The sequence below is a fragment of the Cryptomeria japonica genome, chromosome 5 (genome assembly GCF_030272615.1).
Source record: "Cryptomeria japonica chromosome 5, Sugi_1.0, whole genome shotgun sequence".
Classification (NCBI taxonomy): Eukaryota; Viridiplantae; Streptophyta; class Pinopsida; order Cupressales; family Cupressaceae; genus Cryptomeria; species Cryptomeria japonica.
In genome coordinates, this window is record NC_081409.1 from 730004545 (window position 1) to 730019620 (window position 15076).

Here is a 15076-nt window from a genome sequence, read left to right on the forward strand (position 1 = left end):
TATGTGTGTTGTTGTTATTGTGTTTATCTTTATTCTTGCTATAGTTGATCATATATGTGATTGTGATTAAATTGTTTAATCCAATGAAAACTGATTCACTCCCCCTCTTAGTTTTCTTTCATTGTTGTTGCCAACAAACCATACTTCTAACAAGTGGCATCAAAGTTTGGGTCACAGGTTCAAACCTCCTCACTTGTGTTGGGGGGGGATTGTTGCAGGGTGTGTGCCCTTGGTCTCCTTGTGTTGTGCATCACAACGCTCAGGTTTGTGACATGTCTCAACTACCTCTTATGGATTCTATGTATAGTGGTTGTATCGAGCATTAATAGGTCAATCATTTGGTGCAATGACAACCATACTTCTAACACCTTATTATAATTATCTTAATTCAATGAATTTAACCCCGTACTATAGAACCAAGTAGTCCTCTTGTGAATACAAGGAGACTCCACCATGTTAGGCCAATGCCCCACAAATGACCAGGCCTTCTCAATATGTCCTTAGTATAGTCTTATTAGTGTGTTTACCCCAATGTTTTAATTATGTTTTCACTTGATTAATAAACTCTCCGATAGATTATCCTAGCATCCACTTTGGGCCCTAGCCCCCATTAAGAGCACTCCCCTATTGACTCTAATACCCACACCCTAAGCTTATCTCACTCCAATGAATGAGGAATCAAAATAACACACAATTCCATAATTCACTTATCATTTTTATTAGTTTTTTATTCTATTTTCAAGGAACTATTGCCTAATCAATCCTTAATTTACACATATGCTCACAATTGCCCACATGACCAAAATATTATGAACATGGGTCCAATACAACCCCAAGCTAAAAATATCATATAAAAATACATCATTCCTCATAATAATATCCATTTATAAACATCAAGATCCACTTTTCTTCAAATACCAAATTGGACCAAAAAGAACCAGCCATGTAGACCATCTAGCCTCTACAAAAGAAATGGGAAGGCATATGAACAAAAGCACAATGTTGGTGAAAAGAAGCACATTATTTATGATCAAAAGTGCAACACTAATGAGCAAATATGCAAGACTGGAGAATAAATGCAAAAGAGTGGTGAATAAAAATGCAATCCTAGACAACAAATGTGAAGCCTTAGGCATCAGATGTGCAACTTTAGGCATCAAATGCACAACTATTTTGCAAATGTGCAAATTTAGAGATCAATTGCATAGTTCATCACTAATGGACCTCTAAAAAATTGAAACCTCAAAATGCCTATAATAAAAAATGGAAAGAGACCCATTTGAGGAAATATGCACAACAATATGATTCCAAAGTAAAATTCACTAAGCATCTCAAAAATACATTCAAAATTCCTTTCCTATAATCTAGTCAAATTTTGGCATTTCCCCATATAAACCCATATTTTCCAAATTGAAAACATGCAAACTACATAGTCAATTAAATGACCAAATTCGAATAGGAACTATGCTTTAAAACGTCCATTTAATCATTCTAAACAAACTAGAAATCATTTAATATAGAATCAACTCCTCTCTCAAAACTTAATGAAATATTCAAACTCAAAATGCAATCCATGCACACCAAATGAGGTCAAATCCTTTGAGAAACCCAAATAATTCACCAACACCAAACTTTCAAGCTAATGCCCACAAAATTCCACCCAAGAAATCTCTCAAACTCATCAATTGAAATTCAATGTGTAGGGTTTTGGGGAGCCAAAGAGAGAAAATAAACTAAGTGTTGAAAAAAGACTCCAATTACAAATATAAACTCACTTTTTGAGTGAGGAAATAAAATAATATTAATTCTAGTTAAAACTCAAGTATCAAATAAACCCCAAATGACCCCTAAAGATATATCATGCAATTCTCATCAAATCAAATACAAATAAGGCATATTTCAAAATTAAATATTAAATCAATCTAATAGTATTAAAATATCATTAATATACACATTAAAATAATGACAATTTACAAACAACCGACTAGGCACAAACAATCATAACAAGCCAAAAAACATGACTACTTAGTTTTATAAAAGCTACCAACTACAGTAGTTGGAGCTCAAATAATAAAATACAGGGAACTCGCCCTTATTAAGGGATGATGAGTCTTGGCTCATAGGTATTTTGGTTATTTTTCTATCTCCTATTAACCACCATTAAATGGGCATGCTCAAACCTATGGAGCCAAGTAGAGTCAATGCCCTATACCTATATTCACAACACAACAATATACTTGCACATGCATAATATAACAAAATGCATATATAGTCATTTCCAAATCAAGGTCACATAATAACATGGTCAATAGCATGATATCCCATCAAATCAACATATCATCATATAGCATTGTTAGTGCATCACAAAATAACCATATCAAACTAACTATAATCATTTGTTGAACTCTAACATGTATATCATCAATTGTATCGATAAGCATTTAATCCCTTTGACAAAATAAGATAATATAAAATATGATGTATTATCCTTTAATCAACTAATCAAGTCACCATCACCTTCAACTCAAGTATCAATATATTTCATAATGCAATAAATAATAGCACAATGGTTCTCACAACCTAGTAGCATGTATATCAATGCAATAGCATAATCTAGATCATCATGAAATAATCTAAGACATTATTGGTCCAGAATGGTCACGGAACATGTATCATAATAAAACACAAAATAAGCACTCAAGGTTATACACTGCAACAATGAAGTATCCAATCAAGGTCAAAGTACCACAAAGATGTGTTGGCAATATAGCATTATAACAGACAATGAAAGATTCTTGGCATTTCAATAATGATATTGAGAAGGTTGTTGATGATTATGGATATAACTGATTAAAGATGTTTACTGTCTTGATATTATTATTTTGTCATTGATGTCAAGAAATTGATTTTCTAATTCAGTATGATGTTGCCATAGCTTGAGAAGTATGATTTGAAGAGTATATAGATGTCGGTAAAAGACACAGGAAAGAATATGATGAATAAGGGGATGAATAAGATATTCAAAGGGCAACTATTACCGAGTCAGACAATGATGAGATCATGATGTTTTAGATTGTTTTAACATCATACATATGTTGTAAATTGTAAAGGTTAATACTATACTATATTATCAAGCAAAGAACCTAGTCGGTAAACCCTAAGGAACCTAGTCGGTAAACCCTAAGGTTATCGCTATCAGTTAATGAAGGTGGAATGTCTACCGAGTGAAGTTTAGTATTCACCGAGTTGCAACCAAGCTATAACAGAATGCATTAAATATTTACATGTGGTATTTAATGAAGGAAGCTAATGAGCTCGAACTGATTAAATGATTGGTATGTCGTCCATGAAGTTTGTTAAGAATCTAAGGCAATGGAAAGTCGACATGAAGATCTACAATGCAGATTGAACCGTAATACCCTGGCACAAGTTCCAAGAAATGTATGCAAGTTCCTAGGCAGGGTAAAATGTTTTAGATTGAAAGATGCATTGAACCTGGAAAAGATTGAAGATCTGATGGCTATGATTGATCATGGGAAATGTGATCAAGGAGATTAAGTGGTTACCTAATTGTTTATAAATAGGAGACTGTTGATAAACAATGTATGTGAGCAAGTGTATGCACAGGGATGCTACATAGTGATTACCGAGCACATAAGCTTGAAGACCTATTTGAATAACATAGTATAGAAGCCCAGGAGATGGACAAGATTAGTTATATGTCTAGATTGTATTGAACAAATAAGAATCTGCTTTAGCATTTTAGATGTGAAGTTGCAGATAGATTTTATTACTGTTATTTTGTGAAAGTGACAAAAAATCTCTTAACCGAGTGGACTTAACAGTCTTATTTGTAAAACCCTCTAGCAAGGTGACATTCTGATTGAGTGTTTGAAATCCTTTAACAAGGTCACTTCTAACAAGGTGAAGATCCTAATAGATCTGAGGGAAATCCCTTAACCGGGTCACATCTAGCAATGTGTTTGTAATCTTTAACAGGATTTGCTTTTAACCGAGCATACTCTAGAAGAGTATATTTCTTATTGGGTCTGAAATCCCACAGTGGTTTTTCCCTATTTGGGTTTCCACGTTAAATCTGGTGTTATGAGGTTTATGATGTTTATATGCTTTTGAGTTTGCATGTTTAACAATTTTGGTTATATTACTGAAGTATATGTTACCAAGGTTGAATCTGATGTTTTTATGGAAGAATAAGTTTGTATGATTCACCCCCCCCTCTCATCTTGTTGGCTATCGGATATGTACTTACATTAAGTATCAAAACTATCAATTGGTATCAGAGCTTTGGACTCCAAAAGAAAAGTTTAAAGGCACTTGAGTTAAAGATCCAAAGATGTATAAGAGGGATGCACCGAAGCTGAACAAGTCAAGTTTCTCTACATGGCAGAAAAGAATGAAGCTGCATCTATCAGGAGTTGGAGAATATGTTGTATACTATCTAGAGAATGATTTTGTTACACTGAGCACCTATCCATTGACTATGGAAGAGGTAAAGGCAAAGCAAGAACATATTCAAGCAATGATTGAAATAACATCTGCATTGACCAATTCAAAGTTTAATGATCTAGAAGGCTGCAATGATGCAAAGGCAATGTGGGATAAGCTCATATCAGTATATGGAGGAGATGAACATGTCATTCAAAGAGAAAAAGTAGATAGTCTAAGAGGACAACTTGAATCTATGAGGATGAATGAAGGTGAGAACATAACTCAGTACAACACAAGACTAAAGGAGATTGTCAATCAAATCAAAGGAGCAAGTGGAACTATTGAAGAAAAGGATATAACAAGTAAGTTGTTGAGAACCCTTCTACTGGCTTATGCAATCCAAGTCTTTGCAATCAATGAACTAAGGTCTGTACCTAATATGTCAGTTTCTTTAGATGCTACTATTGGTAAGCTACATGCATTTGAGTTAAGTAACTTTGATAATAGTGGATCTTCAGTAAATAAAGTTGAATCTGCATTTAGTTTTTTTCATCTTGATGAATCTAATGATTACAATGTAAGAAAGTATAAGTATCTGAAGGAGATCACAGTGGAGCAAGTGAAAGATTTCGTAAGAACATGGAAGCAGTACACAAACTATATGAGGAAATCAGAAAGCAAGAAGAGTTTGAAGCACTATTAGCCAGAAGGTTACCGAGAGGCAAAGGTAAGTACAAAGGAAAACTACCTTTGAAATGTTTCAATTGTGATAAAATAGGACATATAGCTTCTAACTGTCCTGACAAAGATTCTACTGAAAAGAGAGATTACCGAGATGACAGACAGAAAGATAATCATTATGGAGGACATCGAGATTTCAGAAGAAGAGATAGAAAGACATGTTTAATAGCTCATGAGGAATCCAATGATGATACATCAGATGAGACTGATATAGAGGAAGTAGTTTATGTGGCTATCAAAGATGGATTAGATGGAGAAAGGTATGAAGAAAAATCCCTAATATCTCACATAAACACTAATGATTCTTGGATTATAGATAGTGGATGCTCACATCATATGACAGGAGATAAACACAAGTTTGTAATGTTAGAAGATTATGATGGAGGCTATGTTAGATTTGGTAATGATACACCATGTCCAGTGAAAGGTAAAGGATCTATAACGCTTCTTGATAATGCAAGATCAATGATGTTTATTGGGTTGAAGGTTTGAAATACAATTTGTTGAGTGTAGCATAGCTAAACAATACAGGTTACCGAATAGAACTTCAGATGGGAATTGTCAAAGTTCATGACAAGAATGGAAAGTTAGCTACTACCGAGACACAAACAAAAGGTAACACATTTCACCTTGACTCAACTCGAAATAAGTGTTTGTATGCAAAAATAGATGATACTTGGTTATGGCATAAAAGGTTTTGTCATGTAAATTTTGATAATCTAATCAAAATAAGTAAGAAGCGCCGAGTAAGAGGTCTATCGAGTCTTGAAAAACCTGAGAATGCTATGTGCCAAGGATGCCAGATGGGTAAGATGACAAGATCAAGCTTTACAAGTAAGTCTTACACTTCTAAGGGAATTTTAGATCTAGTGCACACTGATCTTTGTGGTCCTATGAAAGTTCAAAGTTATTATGGTGATAAATATTTCATATTATTTGTAGATGACTATTCAAGGATGATGTCAGTAATGTTTTTAAAAGAAAAATCAAAAGCTTTTCAAATGTTTAAATGGTACAAGGCAAGAGTTGAAAATGAAGCAGGAAGGCAACTAAAATGTCTTAGATTAGATAGAGGAGGAGAGTTCACATCTGATGAGTTCAACCTATTTTGCAATGATCATGGTATTAAAAGATAAGTCTCTGCACCAAGAACTCCACATCAGAATGGAATAGTTGAGAGAAGAAACAGATCTATTGTGGATTGTGCTAGAACACCGATGATTGAAAAGAGGGTGCCACAAACATTTTGGAGAGAAGCAATAAGCATAGCAGTTTACACCTTGAACCGAGTACAATTGAAGAAAGGTACTTTGAAGACACCATATAAAATCTGGTATGATAAGAAACCTAATGTAAGTCATTTTAAAATATTTGGAAGTAGATGCTATGTTCACAAAGATGATAGAAATGGCAAGTTTGACCAGAAGAGTGAAGAAAGAACATTTCTAGGTTATTCTTCTAGAAGCAAAGCATTTAAATGTCTGATCAAATCATCTAACAAAATAGTAGAAAGTGCAAATGTGAAAATTGAGGAATTTGCAGAAAGAAATGATGAAGGAAATTTCAAAGAACCAGAAGACTATGATGAATTTGTCTATGTTCAACCGACAAGTCTTACCGAGAAAACTGTTGAAGAAAATGAAGAAAATATCCAGTTACCAAGTGATGAAGAAGATCATATAGAGCCTACCGAGCCTGTATTAGCCAAGTATGTCAGAAGACATCATGCACCAAGTCAGATTATAGGAGATAAGGATGATCCAGTGATGACAAGGAACAAACTGAGATAGAACACATGTTTGATATTTGAATTTGAACCGAGAATAGTGAAAGAGGCATTTAACAGTGAAGATTGGATAAATGCTATGACAGAAGAGATTGATCAAATCAAGAAGAATGACACATGGACACTAATCCCAAGACCAAAGGACAAAAATGTAATCGGTACAAAGTGGATTTTCAGAAACAAGCTAAATGAAAAAGGTGAGGTCATTCGAAACAAAGCAAGACTAGTTTGCAAAGGTTATGCTCAAGAAGAAGGAATTGATTATGGTGAAACTTTTGCACCTGTTGCTAGACTTGAAGGAGTGAGAACATTGTTGGCATATGTTGCTTTCAAGAACTTCAATATATATCAAATGGATGTCAAATCTGATTTTCTGAATGGAATATTAGAAGAAGAAGTTTTTATTGAACAACCTGAAGGATTTGTTGAAGACAAGAATAAAGACCAGGTATGTAAGTTGAACAAAGCTTTATATGGTCTGAAACAAGCACCTAGAGCATGGTATGAAAGATTGCACTCTTATTTGATTAAGATTGGTTTTATAAGGACAAGTGAGAACAACAATATGTACATGAAGAATGATGAAAATGGAATACTGATCTCAGCCATATTTGTTGATGATATTATATTTTGTGGAAATGACTCTTTATGTAAGAACTTTGGAAATGAAATGAGCAAAGAATTTGAGATGTCATTAATCGGTGAGATAAAGTATTTTATAGGTTTACAGATACTGCAAATGAAAAATGAGATTTTCATTACTCAATCCAAGTACATAAATGAAATCTTGAAGAAATTTGGAATGGAAGATTCAAAACCAGTAAGTACTCCTATGACTACCAACTGTAAATTATCAAAGAATGATGAATCTGCATCTGTTGATGAGACACTTTACCGATCCATGATTGGAAAACTACAATATGTTGTTCAGAACAGACCAGACATAGCACATGCAGTAGGTATAGTTGCACAATTCTCTGCAGATCCTAAGGAAACACACTTGACAGCACTCAAAAGAATTTTTAGATACTTGAAAGAGACAGAGGATTATGGCTTAGTATATCAGAAAGGAAATGATTTTGATTTAAAAGTTTATACTGATGTTGATTGGGCAGGCAACATTGATGACAAAAAAAGCACAAGCGGAGGAGCTTTCTTTTTAAGAGAAAGACTAGTGAGTTGGCTTAGCAAGAAACAAGGATGTGTTTCACAGTCAACAACAGAAGCTGAATACGTTGCTGCAGCATTGAATTGTACCAACATTGCATGGATCAAACAACTGTTGGAAGGTATAAATGAGAAAGTTACCGAGCCAGTAACTATATTCTGTGACAATACTAGTGCCATTAACATTTCAAAGAATCCTGTTATGCACTCTAAGACAAAGCACATCTCTATCAAATATCATTATCTTAAAGAAGAAGCTCAAGAGAAGAAAGTGGTGTTGAAGTATGTTAGCACAAAGGAACAAATAGTAGATATCTTCACCAAGCCACTACCAAGGGACACTTTTGAATATCTCAGAAGTAAGTTAGGGGTCCTACCCCTATCTTCTACTCACTAACCGAGTTCGGTGAAAGCATCAATCCGATGACTCTATCGCATATCTTTTGGGAGTTGATGCTAATTTACACCCTTTAGGATGTTTTTTAAAGGTGTACAGGAAATATTACAGGAAATATTACAGGGAACAGGAATTGAAGACAAAATGCTCTGACCGAGACTGAATTGATACACAACAACAGGAAATCACTTCATACAGGAAGAAATTATGTTTTAGTTCTTTACTTTTTGGCATTGTTGTCAAAGGGGGAGAAGACTAATATCAGGGGAGAAAACTGTGAAGACTACAGATTGGAAAGAAGACTGAAGAGGAGAAGAGAAGTCTAAAGTATGGGGGAGAAAGTTTGTTGACAACAAGAGAGCATTTCAGCATTTCAGAATCATAGCAATCCGAATCTTTTAAGGTCAAATCAATTGGTTTTGCCATCAATGCCAAAGGGGGAGATTTTTGGCAATATAGCATTATAACAGACAATGAAAGATTCTTGGCATTTCAATAAGGATATTGAGAAGGTTGTTGATGATTATGGATATAACTGATTAAAGATGTTTACTATCTTGATATTATTATTTTGTCATTGATGTCAAGAAATTGATTTTCTAATTCAGTATGATGTTGCCATATCTTGAGAAGTATGATTTGAAGAGTATATAGATGTCAGTAAAAGACACAAGAAAGAATATGATGAATAAGGGGATGAATAAGATATTCAAAGGGCAACTATTACCGAGTTAGACAATGATGAGATCATGATGTTTTAGATTGTTTTAGCATCATACATATGCTGTAAATTGTAAAGGTTAATACTATACTATGTTATCAAGCAAAGAACCTAGTCAGTAAACCCTAAGGAACCTAGTCGGTAAACCCTAAGGTTATCGCTATCAGTTAATGAAGGCGGAATGTCTACCGAGTGAAGTTTAGTATTCACTAAGTTGTAACCGAGTTGTAACCGAGCTATAACAGAATGTATTAAATGTTTACATGCAGTATTTAATGAAGGAAGCTGATGAGCTGGAACTAATTAAATGATTGGTATGTCGTGCATGAAGTTTGTTAAGAATCTAAGGCAATGGAAAGTCGGCATGAAGATCTACAATGCAGATTGAACCGCAATACCCTGGCACAAGTTCCAAGAAATGTATGCAAGTTCCTAGGCGGGGTAAAATGTTTTCAAATCGAAAGATGCATTGAACCTGGACAAGATTGAAGATCTGATGGCTATGATTGATCATGGGAAATGTGATCAAGGAGATTAAGTGGTTACCTAATTATTTATAAATAGGAGACTATTGATAAACAATGTATGCGGGAAAGTGTATGCACAGGGATGCTACATAGTGATTACCGAGCACATAAGCTTGAAGACCTGTTTGAATAACAGAGTATAGAAGCCTAGCAGATGGACAAGATTAGTTCTATCTCTAGATTGTATTGAACAAATAAGAATCTGCTTTAACATTTTAGATGTGAAGTTGCAGATAGATTTTATTACTGTTATTTTGTGAAAGTGACAGAAAATCTCTTAACCGAGTGGACTTAACAGTCTTATTTGTAAAACCCTCTAGCAAGGTGACATTCTGATTGAGTGTTTGAAATCCTTTAACATGGTCACTTCTAACAAGGTGAAGATCCTAACAGATCTGAGGGAAATCCCTTAACCGGGTCACATCTAGCAATGTGTTTGTAATCTTTAACAGGATTTGCTTTTAACCGAGCATACTCTAGAAAAGTATATTTCTTAGTGGGTCTGAAATCCCACAGTGGTTTTTCCCTATTTGGGTTTCTACGCTAAATTTGGTGTTATGAGGTTTATGATGTTTATATGCTTTTGAGTTTGCATGTTTAATAGTTTTGGTTATATTACTGAAGTATATGTTACCGAGGTTGAATCTGATGTTTTTATGGAAGACTAAGTTTGTATGATTCAACCCCCCCTCTCATCTTGTTGGCTATTGGATCTATACTTACATTAAGTATCAGAATTATCAAGATGATCCACATCCAAACTACAAAAAGGGTACAACCACATGCACAATACCAAGTCTACATCAAGAAGTATGAAATGCAAAAGAGGAAACAAGAGAGGCATTACAAAAGACCCCAAAGGAAAATAGTAAAATCTTACCTCCACAACCACCCAAGTTTAAGACTATTTTTGTAATTTCTCTCTCCTAAGTTTGATCAAAGTGTTAGAATGGTATATTCAATTTGGAGAACATTATAAAGCAATTAAAATTCTTAAGGGATTATTTTGTGAGGTGTTTGTAAAAGGGAGAGGTTGTCATTCAAGTGGTTCCCTAACCATGATTGCATCAATCATTGCTTTACATTTTGTTCCAACTTCCAAGTTTCAAGTTTCCCTTATTGAAATAATACTTGACACATTTATTGCACATTGTCTTTTTTACTTTATCAAAAATTGTTGATTTAGATTTAAGGACATGTCACAAGGAGAAGATCCTTGCTTAGTAAGCTATTGGAAGTGTTTGTCAATAATACATTTTTTTTTCTTGTAGATCAAAACATGAAGGTGAATCTCTATTTGTAGGTAGACAAGGTCTAAAGGCATCAAGGTGAAACCTATGGTTAAAAGGTCATTTTGTGAATTAGAGACATATCTATGAGCATATAAATCACTTTTGCATGCATAATAACAACCTAATTGATAGGCAATTTTGAAATTTTTTAATCACAAGTGTCATAGTCTACTCATCCTAATCCAAATTCAAATTCAAGTGGTAAACTTCTACATAGTTAGATGGGTCTCTTCTTCATCAACATCAAAGTACACATTTGTTATATATTATTCCATTCTATTTTCAAATATAAAGAGATACACATGATTGTTCTTCCCCTAAATTTTGCATGTAATTGTGGTTTATTATAGTCATAACAATAGCATACATAAAATAAATCTTACAAGAGTCAATCATTCCATATAGATAAATGCATTAACTATTAAAGGAAAAGAGTCATTCTAGTTCTAGAACTATTTTTGGACGGAACAACTAGATTACATAAATATTGATATATCTACCATTTAAGGGAATTACAAATAGATATTGATATCTCTATCGTTTAAAAAATTTATAATATTGATCTAAATTATGGATTTAGAGAACAATGACTGGCATACAAACTACAATGTTGTAAATTTTCAATAAACTGTTCCAAAAAAGATACTTTATTATCTTTGAAATCTCGTTTATATAATTTGAACAAAATTCTAAGAGTTACCACATCATTGTGGAATTCAAAATGTATAGTTTGAATGTGGACAAATAACAAACAAAATTCAAATAAAAAATTTTTTAAAAAAACTACTGTATTTTATACCCCAACTTTGACGAGGGTCATAACTTCTAGCCAATGGTTGACAATTGAACCTTTTTTTATATCATTGAAAAAAAATCGAGAAATCTAGTTTCAACCCCATAGAACCTTGTCTATGACAAGGGTACTAAAGAACCTATGACATGCTAGACTCCAAATTCAGCTCTAAAGACCTCCTAATACAATTTTTCTTGAAAATACCCAAAAAAAAAAAATTATTATTATTATTTTTATATATTCCCAACTACTATCAAATATAAAAAAGAAACTATACTTCAATTAAACTACCACCAATGAAAAGAATCAATTCCATAATTTATATTTTGTCCAACTATTTTTGGGGTGCATCACCAAATAATTGACCTCAAACGTTCAATAAATAATAATACAGAAAGTTACACCTGCGTTGCAGTAAATAATTGTAACCTTTACCCCTCAATTTTAGCCAAAAAAAATCAACTATTCCGGTTTTCAAATCCTTTTCCCTATACTACAGTTTACTCCTTAATTTCAGGCCGTCACAATCCTTTTCGCTGTGCTACAGTTCCTCCTACAATTATGGCCTAATTCAATTATATATTTACAACAGTTACAGTTTGTTTTTCCAACAAGAATGCCTTAAATCTTCCAAAACCAATTCATTCTTCTTCCGACCATTCTCCTTCACATATAAAAGTACGAATCGGGCTTTTCTTGGTAGGTCGAATTGGGTCCCTCTGCGCTGTGTGTAGCTGGATATAGGTTTTCAACTTTGTATTTTTTTCTTTTCTCGCATTGACTGGATTGCATGATAAAGCAGGAATCTTAACAATGTTCCATCAATTTCATTAATTTATGTTGACAATTCAAGGGTGCCCATTAAACCCCGGCCTTGAGTTTTTGAAATTTGCTGCATGAATTTGTGATACAACAAAAAGGGGTTTGGGGTTCATCAAATTTGGGGAAGCACATTAACTTTCTGTTCAATTTGCAGAAATGGCGTTTGCCATTTTCACCCAGATTTTGCTATTTTGGTTGTGTGCAGCCCAAATTTTGAGAGGCGGTTTGTGTGTTGGGGAACAGGATGGGGTTGCTTCGGTGATGGCTCTGAAGCACAGAGGCTTTGGAGGCATCAAATATAAGAATTCCTTTGAATTGCTTAAGATTTCCAACAATAGGAGCTCAATTAGGCTTAATGCTCTGAGAAGTAGAAGACCTCATCATCATCACCATGGTAGAAGACACCATTCTCTGGACATGTCACTGCCTCTTAGGGCCTCAAGTGACTACATAATGTCTCTGATGTTGGGCACTCCACCACAGAGATTAGAAGTTTTCATGGACACAGGAAGTGACCTTGTTTGGGTACCATGCTCATCTAATTCTTCAAAAAAAGGTTTTTTTGACTGCATCATGTGTGAAGGCTTAGATATCCCCACATTCTCTGAATTTGATTCCCATTCAAATAGGCCTGAATCATGTGGCACTGTTTCATGCTCTGCTATCCACAGCAATGACAATCTCAATGATCTCTGCATAATGGCTGGATGCCCATTTGATACCCTGGACATGGAGCCTTGTCAGAATCCCTGCCCACCATTCTATTATGCCTATGGAGATGGTAGTTTGATGGGTGAGCTGAGAAGAGACAGCCTTACAGTTCACCAGAGCAAAGGTGGGACTAGAGAAATTTCAAATTTCACATTTGGGTGTGCAAGGATTTCACTAGGGGAGGCAGTAGGGGTAGCAGGATTTGGCAGAGGGATCCTTCCTTTCCCTGCTCAATTAAGTGAAATGGGAAGCAGAGGCTTTTCCTACTGTCTTGTCAGCCATAAATTTGATGACAATCTCCATGTCTCTAGCCCTCTTCTGTTTGGAGACATTGCCATCCCCAAACAAGGTAAAGTCCAGTACACACCCATGATCAATAATTCTATTTATCCTTCTTTCTACTACTTGGGCTTAGAAGGAATCAGCATAGGAGACCACTGGCTCAAGCTCCCTTCTAGCCTTACTCAATTTGACAGTGAAGGAAATGGGGGGTTGATCATTGACTCTGGTACCACTTTCACCATGCTTCCTGAATCCCTGCATAGAAAGATCATTAACAGGCTGAAGACAGCAATTCAGTACAACAGGTCTGTTGACTTTGAAGAGGCCACTGGGCTTGATCTCTGCTATAATTTCCCAACTGCCAAGGGAGCTCCTATGTTGCCAACCTTCAAATTTCACTTTAAAGACAATGCCACAATCACACTTCCTGCAGAGAATTACATGTTTATGATACCTGATTCAGATGATCATACTACTAGTACTACTAATATCACTTCTACCTCAGTAGGGTGCCTGATCATTTTAAGCAGTGGAGATGAAGTATATGGACCTGCTGCTGTTTTAGGGAACTATCAACAACAGAATTTGAATGTTGTTTATGATATGGAGAAACAGAGAATTGGGTTTTTGCCAAAAATATGTTCTGCAAATGCCCACTGACTTATCCTTCTCCAGAATCCACAACGGTCCTTTTTGTTGTGCAATTTTTATTTTTCATTACATCTGTTTACTCAAACACTTTGTGGCGGTGGGCTTGGATGACAGAATGACCTTCTGGCTTAGATAGCAGGTTTGAGGGTTTATATTCCGCCAAGCTTAAATGCCAGGCTTTTGTAATTTATTCATCAAAGTTGCATGGAGGTTTAGCATAGAAACCTGAAACTTCCACTATGTATTTTGGCACTCTAGAGTCCTAGACAATAAATTAGAGATTTATGATGATTTTTTTCAGTTATTTTTCAAACTGAATTTTCTTCACAAGAATAAAGCGTGCTTAGATGATTTCTGGATTGGACTGTGCTATAAAAAGAATTTATCAACGTTTCAGATCATGCTCTATGATCCATCGTCAAGACGAAAATGAGAAAATCATTTAAATAAGCTACCATGAATTGTGGAAACTTCATACAATTAAAGAATAAAGCAATTGTATAAAGCATTTATGAATCTGTAATGCATCAAGACTGCCATGGCATTATATGGCAGTGCTAATTGGCCACCATGCTTAAAATGGAATTTGATCTCTCTTTTTAAAATATGACTACAGTACTTAAACAGAACGGTAAAGCTAAATCTAGCGGAAGATTAATGGGAACTACCCATGGTGGTGACAGCGTAAGTTTCCTATGCAGGCGCTAGAAATGAGAGAAATTATGGTCACAGATGTT

The 15076-nt window shown here is 34.7% G+C and overlaps 1 protein-coding gene across 1 annotated transcript; it reads left to right on the top strand.

Annotated features, from left to right (window-relative positions):
• The first annotated feature begins 12851 nt into the window (after positions 1-12851).
• Positions 12852-14348, top strand: LOC131069952 (probable aspartyl protease At4g16563). Its single transcript, XM_058005533.2, has one exon. It carries the CDS (start codon positions 12852-12854, stop codon positions 14346-14348), a length of 1497 nt encoding a protein of 498 aa, XP_057861516.2.
• The last annotated feature ends 728 nt before the right edge of the window (positions 14349-15076 follow it).